The sequence below is a fragment of the Zophobas morio genome, unplaced genomic scaffold (genome assembly GCF_036711695.1).
Source record: "Zophobas morio isolate AGI-343-1 ecotype UQ-CSIRO unplaced genomic scaffold, CSIRO_AGI_Zmor_V1 ptg000028l, whole genome shotgun sequence".
Lineage (NCBI taxonomy): Eukaryota > Metazoa > Arthropoda > Insecta > Coleoptera > Tenebrionidae > Zophobas > Zophobas morio.
The window spans coordinates 5,217,405-5,228,800 of record NW_026972133.1 but is presented as its reverse complement, the minus strand read 5'-3'; the positions used below and the strand labels follow the sequence as shown (position 1 = coordinate 5,228,800).

The window sequence follows — 11,396 nt, the reverse complement described above, 5'->3', positions numbered from 1 at the left end:
TATTGTCTAAGGTACTTCCAGAGGTACAACATCAAAAGCAATAATAAAGATTTCGTGAGCAAAGTACCAGCAGTACTTTATGGTTTCAGCCTCACCATGCCAGACATTAACGTGTTGCTTTTGGGTGAACCCGGCGTCGGCAAAACCACGTTCATCAACTCCCTCATCAACTACTTCTGGTACGACAACATAGAAGCCGCTGGTAACAGTTGCCCCATCGTCGCCGCCCCCCAGACCATTTCCTTCATGGACATCCACAACCAAACCCAGTTCTTGCCCTTGCACACCAACAACGACAAAACCCCGATCAAGTCCAACACGAAAACCAGAGAGTACTTCATCACTTTGGGCGAGTACCGACTGAGACTGATAGATTCTCCAGGACTCGACATTTCCGACGACGACCAAGACAAATTCAAGAACATTTTTAGAAACCTGAGACACTTGGAAGAGCTCCACGGGGTGTGTTTTCTCCTAAAATCCACTTTGTCGAGGATGAACAACTTGTTCGAGTACTACATCAGACAGACGTTGTCGGAGTTGGGTGAAAGCATCATCAGGAATTTCGTTTTCGTTTTTACCAATGGGAGAAGTGCCCATTTTGAGCCTTCCACTGCAAAGTCTGTGTTGAGGGGGTTCGTGGACTCGATCAAGTCGAAACCACCGTACGTGGAAATTCCTCTGAGTACCAGCAACGTGTTTTGCGTAGAAAACGAAGCTTTTGTTAACTTGATTGCGTTGCAATGTGGAGCGAACGTGCGTTCTTTGGGACAAGTGAGGCGACATTCGGAGGAAAGCTGGGAGTTTTCGTCGAGGGAGTGCAAACGGTACTACTTGTTTTGTGTAGAGTCCTTGTGGTAATTGTGTGTTTTAGCTTGATATTGCACCTTCAGGAGTTGAAACCTTACGATTTTCCAGTTAGTGGTGCTGTGGACGAAGTGAAGAAGTTTGTCGTCGAGAATTGTTACAACCTTTTCACTATGTTCCTGTCCAACCATCACAATTTGGTCAAGTGTAGACAATTTAAAAACGATTCGGGTGAAGCTTGCCAGATCGTTCAAGACTTGAAGTCAGCTATTTCCAGACGAGACGACTCAGTGCAGAGAAGTACCCAGGCAGGTAGTGGCAAGGGCACCGTACCCAAAAAACCCTCTAACAAGAGTACCACAGGAAAGAACAACGGCACACTCGACGTAAGAATTTTAACCCCCTTGGAACTCTTTTTTGTTTTATTTGTGTGTTATTTTAGAAGTACCAAAAGCGCGAGCTGGAAAAGTTCGAACAAATGCACAAAAAGGGTAAACCTGGACCGACTGGCAACTCAGGGATGGGTTACCCCCAAGCCGGATACGCCAAATGCTTGGTGAGTACCTCAAACAACCTTTCTATACTATATCCCGTTTTCCCAGGACCAAATCCAACAAGGCGTCACCAAAATGGACATCGACGATAGTGGTCACAAAGTCGCGCAGCTTGAAAATATTCTAAACAAACAGAGACAATTCTTTGAAAACGTGCACCAAGTTGTACGGTCCCAGACGGCAGAAGTTCGCAATGCTTTGAAAAAAGTGGCCGAATTTTCACTGTTTCTGGAAAAAAACAGAGTTGAGGACGAATTCGAAAATCAAGTTGCCCCTTTGATGTCAGTAAGTTTGGTTTTGGTGGTGTCTGAAATTCATGTGGACTTTCAGGGCGGACCACGATGCGGAAATCGCGTCAGTTTTTGACGACATGGTGCAGATTTATAGAAAAAGTAAAGCTGAATTGGGCAGAAACGGGGTGCAGGATTTGAGTGACGAAGACGTCCGAGAAGTGGCCAAGAAGTTCGAGAAGCTGGAGCACTATCAGGAGGTCATTGACAAGATCTTTAAAAACTAGATTGATTAAATTTTTAATTTGCATGTATGTACTTTTATAAATAAAGTTGCTTTTTCATTATTCATTTGTTTGTACAACTTGGTGACTTGGTGAAAAAGTAAATATAAAGTGGCTTATCATTTTCGCATTGGAAAATACGTGCTTTTTAATGTCGTAGATAACACTTTAAAATTAATATCGAGGAGAGATAATATCAAACTTAAGTGTCTTACACTCCGATAAATAAATAAGTTCGTCGCAGTGTTCTGAGACGTGTGGGTGTTCGAAGTGACAAAGGTAAGATTTTGGAACGATTTTCTGTAAAATGGTTTTAATTCATTCATTACAAGGGAAACAACCCGAGGCAGTTTTAGCCCTTTGTAGTAATTTTTTAAATTTGTAGTAAAAATGCCCTAGCAACAAAACTTCTTCGGGTAGTCTCCTAAAAAATAAACCACTTGGACTTTAAATCAGTTTAAAATAATGTCACATCTTAAGTTAGAAAATTACAAAAATGAAGTATAATTATTCCTGATAACGCAACTAATCTAGTTGGAAATTCCTGACCTCTCATAGAAATATGTATTTATCTTACTGCGTTTATCAACGCTGCGTCAACAAAATCGTAAAATAATTCCAATTTTATTTAGCGATGGTGCTAAACAAGTTCCTTGCTTTCTACCTGTTATCTTTGTCGGGTATCACGATTATTTTATATTGATTAGCGATTTCTTTTATAAAACAACATAATCATGTATTTGTGGTTTATGAATGCGCCTTGATTTGCTACCCTAGACCAACGTTCAGTTCGTGGAGCGTCGTACGTCTTCTTCTAAACTCGATTTGTGTGGTTCTGTATTAATTTAAAAATTAAAAATTACGTGTACGCTTAGCGTTCGTTCACCCATCCTTACATTAAACTGAGAATATAACACACCTTCCTGGTTTTCAGAATCTGGCTCAAAATGTCAGGACGAATCGCTAAGCTTTTTAAAGACCCTGAATCGAGCGACTGCGACATAAACCTGCTCCTGTTGGGCGGAACCGGCGTGGGCAAATCCACATTTATCAATTCAATATCAAACTATTTCAAATATCGGGACTTCAAATCGGCCCAAAAAGGAACAGTTCAAGTCCTTATCCCAGTCAGTTTAAACTTGTCGAACTCAAAAGTCGTCTGTGGCGATCCGGATAAAAACGAAAGCCACGACCACGGGAAATCGGCGACTCAGAATGTGAAAGTGTACTTATTCCCGATTAAAGTGGACGACAAAGTGTACAATTTGCGAATAGTGGATTCGCCGGGAGTGGGAGATCCTAGAGGAATCGACCAGGACAACATCCACATAGACAACATTTTAGCCTACTTGTCCACGCTGAAAAAGCTGCACGGGATTTGCTTCGTGATGAAAGCCAACGAGACGAGGTTCACGAGCTTCGTGGAGTACTGCTTGAAGCAGGTGCTGACCCGACTGGACAAAAGCGCTAGTAACAACATCATTTTTATCACCACGTATAGCAAGAGTGCGCAGTATACAGCAGGGGAGACGAAAATCCACTGCCTTGGACCTCTGGTGGACAACATCAAGTCCAAACCTCCCCATGTGGACATCCCCTTGACCGACAAAAACGTATTCGCTCTGGATAATGAGGCGTTTAAAGTACTCTTGGAGATGCAAGAAGGGAAAAAATTCAGGAAACACGAAGTGGCCGGCTTTTCCGAAAGCTGGAAAGCTTCGTCGAAAGCATGCAGACGGTAAATATAACAATTCCATTTTTATCTCACGCGAAATGGTTACCGAAGACTGAAAATTAACTCGTTTTTAGGTTGTTGAAGTACATAATCGGTGATGAAAAGACCGCACCTTTACAACCACATGAAGTCGAAAGTACCATCAGCGTCAACGAGGTGAGGTTTCTGGTAGAACAGTTAGCGACCCCCATTGCCGAAGTGTCTGAAAACATCCAAGACAACCTGCTTTTGCTAGACAGACACAAGAAAAACTTAAACCTTGAAACCCAATCTTTGGGTCAACTGAAGCAGCAGTTGTTCATTCCGTGTGTTGATCTAATAGTAAGGGAGTTAGATCAGCCGGTTACCGTGTGCACGGATCCCCGCTGCGCCGAGGTGGTTAAGGTACTAAGTCATCGGTACTTACACCAGTTATTCAATCAACATTATTTAAGGTCAACAAAGTCACTGAATGGCACTACGCGCAAAAATGCCACAACCCATGCTTCCTCGAAGGCGTCCCTAGAGAGATGGTCGGTGACCCAGGACTCCTCCAGTGCCAAGCCATACAAGATAACGAAAACTGCATCGAGTGCGACTGCAACTGGCGGGTCCACATGCACATTTACAAAACCACCGAGAAAGTCCAGACCCAGAAAGAGGACACCACCATCCGGGAGGCCATCAGAGACAAAGAAGACGCTCGTTTCAAAATACAAAAGTTGATGAAAGACTTGAATAAACGGATGAGCGAACTAGAAGAAGAGGGCGAAATTATTGCTGAGAGCGTCGCTAAATTTTCGTTCTTTCTTCAAGAACACGCACTGACGCCTTTCAACGACGCCTACAGCGACTACATCAAACAACTCATCAAAAAGTAAACTCCCGAAATTGTTAGATTCCTACTAACCGTCTTATTTTAGCGAGAAGTCGCTTGGTAAGTTCAGCGATCCCATGGTCATCCAGAAGCTAGAAAAACTAGTGCAGAAACACGAACATTTGCAAAGAACTTTGCAAAAGAATGCTCAAAAGTTCGGTAAAATGGGTGCACCCCCGAATTTGACGCCTCAAGCCATCAAGAAGAGCATCAGCAACCTGTACAAGCTGAAACACATGGGCCCCAAAATAGAAGAACTCATCAGAAAATCTTCCGCTTGTCGCAGTAGAGAAACACAGAAGAATTTCAACTGCGTGGTGTCTCAGCAGGTCGATTTGGACGATTTGTACTCGATTTATGGGGGAGGCAATTCTGTGTACGGCAGCGAATATTCGTACGGAACTTCTAGAAGCGATTACTATTCACAGTATGAACTAGATGGACTTGGTGGCTCTCAGCGAAAAACCCGAAGTCCGTCACGACATGAATACAGTCGATACGAAGCAGAACGCCAGTCCACTAGAAGTAGACGCTCCTCTGACTCAGACAACAGCGGAACCCTCACCTACGTGTCAGGTTCTAGGTCGGTCAAATCCAGCAAATCGACAAGGAGCAGCGGACGGAGTTCAGATGACGGCGCCTCCAGATACACATCTAGTTCTAGATCAGTAAGATCTTCCAGAAATAGACGTTCTTCTTCAGATGATGAGACATCCGTCAAGTATGAGTCGAGCTCTAGGTCGACTCGATCCACCAAAAGCAGGAACTCCGATTCAGATCACTACGCAGGTTCCAGATCAGTCAGATCATCAAAAAGTAGACGTTCTTCAGACGAGGATACATCCATCACGTACGGATCAAGCACTAGATCAGTTAAATCTATCAAAAGCAGACAGCTCGATTCAGATGACGATACATCCGTAAAATACGATACGAGTGCCAGATCAGTCAAATCATCCAAGAGCAGATATACTGTGTCAGATGACGATACATCCGTCAAGTACGAGTCAAGCGCTAGATCAGTTAAATCTACCAAAAGTAGACACCTTGATTCAGATGACGATACATCCGTCAAGTACGCTAGATCAGTTAAATCTACCAAAAGTAGACACCTTGATTCAGATGACGATACATCCGTAAAATACGATACGAGTGCCAGATCAGTCAAATCATCCAAGAGTAGATATACTGTGTCAGATGACGATACATCCGTCAAGTACGAGTCAAGCGCTAGATCAGTTAAATCTACCAAAAGTAGACACCTTGATTCAGATGACGACACATCCGTCAAGTACGCTAGATCAGTTAAATCTACCAAAAGTAGACACCTTGATTCAGACGACGACAAGTCCGTTCGGTCGTCCAGAAGCAAACGCACTCACAATTCGGATGACGATAAATCAGTAAGATCGTCTAGAAGCGACTATCATTCAGAATATAGAAGCCAGAAGTCTTCTAGAACTAAACACACTCCAGAGTCAGACGACAACAAATCCGTCCGGTCCCATAGAAGCACCTATTCTACTTCTAGCAAATCGTCTAGAGCGCAGTTTCCGCTTCCTGATTCGGACGACAATAAGTCCGGTCGTCACAAAATTTCTGGAAATAACTTTACGCACGACTCGGGTGATAAATCGTCTAAAAAACATTCTAAGAAATCGGATGACGAAAGATCCGTGCGGTCGTCCAGAAGCGAGTATTACTTGAAGGGTGGAAATCAACACCCGGAGAAATCGTCCAACAAAAATCCAGAGTATGAGTCAAAAGGTGGTCGTCGCTATCACCGCAAGGACGGACATGGAGAGAAATCGGACGAATATGAGAGCAAGAAGTCGTCCATGAGTCAGTACTATTCTCGGCAAGACAAGAAAAATAAATCTAAGAACGTTTCTGGTTCGTCGGATGACGACTCTCCCTACGACTTCATGGAAAATGAAGAATGAGATTTTGTGATTGGTTTCTGTATTTTAAATGTCAGTCGGATTTACAATAAATATGTTAATTTTTTGAGTGTTTTTCTGTTCGAACGATTAATCTTACCTAGAATGATTATTCTTACGTTTGCAAGGAGTACTCAGTTTTGCAGTTTCGAATTTAAATTGCAAAATGTAGTTACAAAACACGGAGTCATAAACCACAACTATCGAAGTATGTTGTTTTATAAAATTTAGATAATTTTGTCTGTTGTCAATTTTGGAGATGGCGTCCAAATTAGTTTGGCACCTGATTCGTCGCAGATAACACCTTAAATTGATACTTGGAAGAGATAATAAAAAAATTACAGTAAATAACATTCCGATAAGAAAATAGTAGTAGATAAGTTCGTAGCGATTCATGTTGTCAAATCAGTGCTCTTCCGTCGTTATAAAGGTAAGATTTTTAAAACTAGTTTCTTTAAAATTGTTTTAAATTATTCATCAAACTCAACAACCCGAGACAGTTTTAAAACAACAAAACTTGTTCGGGTAGTTTAAAAACCAAAAGGAATGTAAAATCGTGATTAATTTTATCGGAAATTTTTGAACTCTAACCGTGCTATTTTTAACGACACTACGTCAACAAATTTCGAGAGTACTTATTCAAGTTTTCTTGCTTTTGGGCTATTATCTACTTCGATCTTCGATACAATTTCTTATCTTTTTAGATAAATATATTATGTTCACTTTCAATTCTCCTTTTTCTACTTGAAATAATTTTGAACAAAAGATTTTCAGTTGGTTTCTTATTAGCTTAGCGTTCGTTGCAACATTCACCCATCCGCCCATTAAACTCAAACCTTTGCAAACCCACCAATAACACACCTTCCTGCTTTTCAGAATCTGGCTCAAAATGTTTGGACGAATCGCTAAGCTTTTTAAAGACCCTGAATCGAGCGACTCCGACATAAACCTGCTCCTATTGGGCGGAACCGGCGTAGGCAAATCCACATTTATCAATTCAATATCAAATTATTTCAAATACCCGGACTTCAAATCGGCCCAAAAAGGAGAAATCGAGGTTCTTATCCCAGTCCGTTTAAACTTGTCGAACTCGAACGTCGTCTACGGCGATCCGGACAAAAACGAGATCCACGACAGCGGCAAATCGGCGACTCAGCATGTGAAAGTGTACTTATTCCCCATTAAAGTGGACAATAAAGTGTACAATTTGAGGATAGTGGATTCGCCGGGAGTGGGAGATCCCAGAGGGATCGAACAGGACAACATCCACATAGACAACATCCTGGCTTACTTGTCCACGCTGAAAAAGCTGCACGGAATTTGCTTCATCATGAAGTCCAACGAAACGAGGTTCACGAGCTTCGTGGAGTACTGCTTGAAGCAGATGTTGACCCGACTGGACAAGAGCGCTAGTGAGAACATCATTTTTATTACTACTTACAGCAAATCGACTCAGTATACTCCAAGAGACACGAAAATCAACTGCTTGGAACCTCTGGTTAACAACATCAAGTCCAAACCTCCTCACGTGGACATCCCCTTGAACGACAGAAACGTGTTTTCGTTGGATAACGAGGCGTTTAAAGCACTGTTGGAGATACAAGAAGGGAATAGGTACAAAAATCACGAGATGGACAGCTTCACCGAAAGCTGGAAAGTTTCGTCGCAAGAATGCCGACGGTAAATATAGTCATTTTAGCTTTGTCTTACTTAATCGTTGTCGGAGTGTAGAAGTTAGGGTTTTAGTTTGCTGACTTACATCATCGGTGATGCACGCACCTCACCTTTGAAACCTCACGAAGTCGAGAATACCATCAGTATTAACGAGGTGAGGTTTCTTATAGAACAATTGTCGACTCCCATAGCTGAAGTGTCTGAAATCATCCAAGACAACCTGCTTTTGCTAGACAGACACAAGAAAAACTTAAACGTTGAAACCCAATCGTTGGACCAACTGAGGCAACAGTTGTACATACCGTGTGTTGATCTAACCGTGACGGAATTAAGCCAACCGGTTACTGTGTGCACGGATACTAGCTGCGCGGAGGTGGTTAAGGTACTACTTTATCAGTACTTAAGCGAGGTACTCAGTAATCAGACTATTTAAGGTCAACAATGTCACCCAATGGCACTACGTGCAAAAGTGCCACAACCCGTGTTACCTTTCAGGCGTTCCCAGAGAGATGGTCGGTGACCCAGGACTCACCCATTGCTATGCCATGCAAGGTACCGAGAACTGCACCGAGTGCAAGTGCAGCTGGAGGGTTCACATGCACATCTACAAATCCACCGAGAAAACCCAAACCCAGAAAGAGGACACCAACGTCCGGGACGCCATCAAAAACAAAGAAGACGCTCGCGTCAAAATAGAAAATTTGATGAAAGACTTGAACACCCGCATGAGAGAACTAGAAGCAGAAGGCGACATTATTGCTGAAAGCGTCGCTAGATTTTCGTTCTTTCTTCAAGAACACGCGCTGACGCCTTTTAATGACGCCTACAGCGACTACATCAAACAACTCATCAAAAAGTAAACCCCCGAAATTGTCAATGTCACACTAACTATCTTGTTTTAGCGAGAAATCGCTTGGGAAATTCGGCGATCCGATGGTCATCCAGAAGCTAGAACAACTCCTGCAGAAACACGAACATTTACAAAGAACTTTGCAACAGAATGCTAAAAAATTCGCAGGTGCACCTCCGAATTTGACGCCTCAAGCCATCAAGAACAGCATCAGCGACCTGTACAAGCTCAAACACATGGGGGCGAAAATAGAAGAACTCATCAAAAAATCGTCCGCTTGTCGAAACAAAGAAACGCAGCAGAATTTTAACTGTGTGGTGTCTCCACAGGTCCATTTGAATGATTCGCACTCGATATACGGGGGAAATGAGCCTGTGTATCAAGAAGATCCAGAGTATGAGTACGGAAGTCAGTATTCGTACGGTAGAAGCGAATATTATTCGCCGTACTACGATAGCAACCGGTCGAGAAGAACTCGCAGTCCGTCGGCAAGCGAATACAGTCGGTACGAAGAACGTCAGTACAGAGCACCAAGCTCTAGATCTGGAAGATCTTCCAGAAGTAGACAGTATTCCGGCTCAGACGACGAAACCTATTATTATAGATCGCCAATGAGCGAGTACTACGCTAGCAAATCCACCACAAGTAATAGACGCTCGTCGGATTCAGACAGCAGCGGAACCTACACCTATGTCTCAAGTTCCAAGTCGACCAGAGACCGTGGTTCAGACCACGACGCCTACAGTAGATACACATCTGGTTCTAGATCAGTACGATCTACCAGAAGCACACACGACACACCCGTTAAATACCACACAAGTTCCAGATCAGTCAGATCATCCAGTAGACGTTCTCATTCAGACGACGATACGTACTACGAACCAAGTTCTAGATCAGTGCGATCTACCAGAAGCCAACACCGCGGTTCAGACGATGAAAAGTCAATTCGATCGTCTAGAAGTGACTATTATTCAACGGGACATAGTCAGAGGTCTTCTAGGAGCAAACACAGTCCAGACTCCGCTAGATCCCACAGGAGCAATTATTCTTCTGGCAGATCGTCCAGACCGCAGCTGCCGCTTCCAGATTCGGACGACCATAAATCCGGGCGTCACACAAGACCTAGCAATAACTCCAGGCACGAATCGGGTGACAAGTCGTCTAGACGACATTCTAGGAAATCCGATGACGAAAAGTCCGTGCGGTCGTCCCGAAGCGAGTATTACTCGAAGGGTGGACACTCCGAGAAATCGAGCTATGATTCAAAGAGTGAAAGTCGACGCACATCAGATGGAAATAGATCGGACAAATATGACACTCGTAGGAGTCGGGATAAGGGAAGGAGCGAATCGAGTGATTCGAAAAAGTCTCCAGTGAGTACGTACTACTCTCAACAAAAAAAGAAAAATAAATCTAGGAACGACGACCCCATCTACGAAAATGTCGAAAGCGAAGAATGAGGCTTACGTATTTTTACATGTTAATCAGATTTGTAGTGGATTTAAATAAATATGTTTGTTTTATGAGTGTTTTTCTATATTTATCCCTCCAAACGATAAACCTAACCTAGAATGAGTCTTGATCGTCGTTTTAGATTCGCTTTCGGAAATTTTTAAGATGGGCGATGTTATCAACCTGCTCTTGCTTGGAGAAGGGGGAGTTGGCAAAACGACTTTTGTTAATTCTTTCTTCAATTATTTTACGTTCCCAAACCCCGAAACAGCTCGAGCGAACGGGGTCGAGGTAGTTGCACCTGTGACAGCCTTTTTCACGTCAAGTGGTAAACAGCACTCAGTACCGATCAAACCAACAACTACCTACGAACCCAGAAGCTCAACAGATGGAAAATTCAGAGAGTATGTTATTCAAGCGAGTCACCGCCAAGTGAGACTCATTGATTCGGTTGGATTTGAGGAATTGACAAGAGGAGAGGAGACATTCGAAGACGTTTTCCAACAACTTAAATCTCTAAAAGAACTTCACGGTGTTTGCGTCTTGATCAAATCCTCCATATCAAGAATGAGCAATTTGCTTGAGTCTTATCTGATGCAAACGTTGCTGGCATTTGATTTAGATGATGTGGTGAAAAATGTTATCTTTATCTTTACCTCCAGTGGAGATGTTAGTTTCAGCACTGGACATGCTCTTAGTGTCCTGAGAGGTTTCGTTGACACTATTAAATCAAGAATAGGCGCGAGCATTCCTTTGAAAGAACAAAATGTATTTTGTGTTGAAAATAAAGGCTTCCTGCACTTTGGAATGGAACGCAATAGAGTCAATTTCCATCAAGAAGCTATAAGAATTGCAATGAATAATTGGAATGTATCATCAGGAGAGTGTCTTCGGTCAGGACTGTTGTTTCTGTTTTCAATTCGCACTCATCGTCTCATTTTAGGCTTCTGTCTTACATTGAAAGTTTGCCGCCTTACAAATTTCCAGTTACCGGCGTGGCCCAAGAACTTGAAC

General features: G+C 42.8%; 3 protein-coding genes across 3 annotated transcripts; all 3 read left to right on the top strand.

Moving 5' to 3' along the window:
• The first annotated feature begins 96 nt into the window (after nucleotides 1-96).
• On the top strand, nucleotides 97-1,878 carry LOC135137055 (uncharacterized). The gene is made up of 5 exons (XM_064066593.1): nucleotides 97-827; nucleotides 875-1,193; nucleotides 1,250-1,363; nucleotides 1,410-1,642; nucleotides 1,692-1,878. Exons 1-5 carry the CDS (start codon nucleotides 97-99, stop codon nucleotides 1,876-1,878), a joined length of 1,584 nt encoding a protein of 527 aa, XP_063922663.1.
• A 176-nt stretch (nucleotides 1,879-2,054) lies between these two features.
• On the top strand, nucleotides 2,055-6,473 carry LOC135137019 (uncharacterized). The gene is made up of 5 exons (XM_064066555.1): nucleotides 2,055-2,154; nucleotides 2,810-3,613; nucleotides 3,685-3,994; nucleotides 4,045-4,466; nucleotides 4,513-6,473. The coding sequence occupies exons 2-5, from the start codon at nucleotides 2,823-2,825 to the stop codon at nucleotides 6,407-6,409; spliced, it is 3,420 nt and encodes a 1,139-aa protein (XP_063922625.1). The 5' UTR covers nucleotides 2,055-2,154; nucleotides 2,810-2,822; the 3' UTR covers nucleotides 6,410-6,473.
• Nucleotides 6,474-6,561: 88 nt separating this feature from the next.
• Nucleotides 6,562-10,453, top strand: LOC135137020 (uncharacterized). The gene is made up of 5 exons (XM_064066556.1): nucleotides 6,562-6,836; nucleotides 7,283-8,086; nucleotides 8,153-8,462; nucleotides 8,515-8,936; nucleotides 8,983-10,453. The coding sequence occupies exons 2-5, from the start codon at nucleotides 7,296-7,298 to the stop codon at nucleotides 10,388-10,390; spliced, it is 2,931 nt and encodes a 976-aa protein (XP_063922626.1). The 5' UTR covers nucleotides 6,562-6,836; nucleotides 7,283-7,295; the 3' UTR covers nucleotides 10,391-10,453.
• Nucleotides 10,454-11,396: the final 943 nt, after the last annotated feature.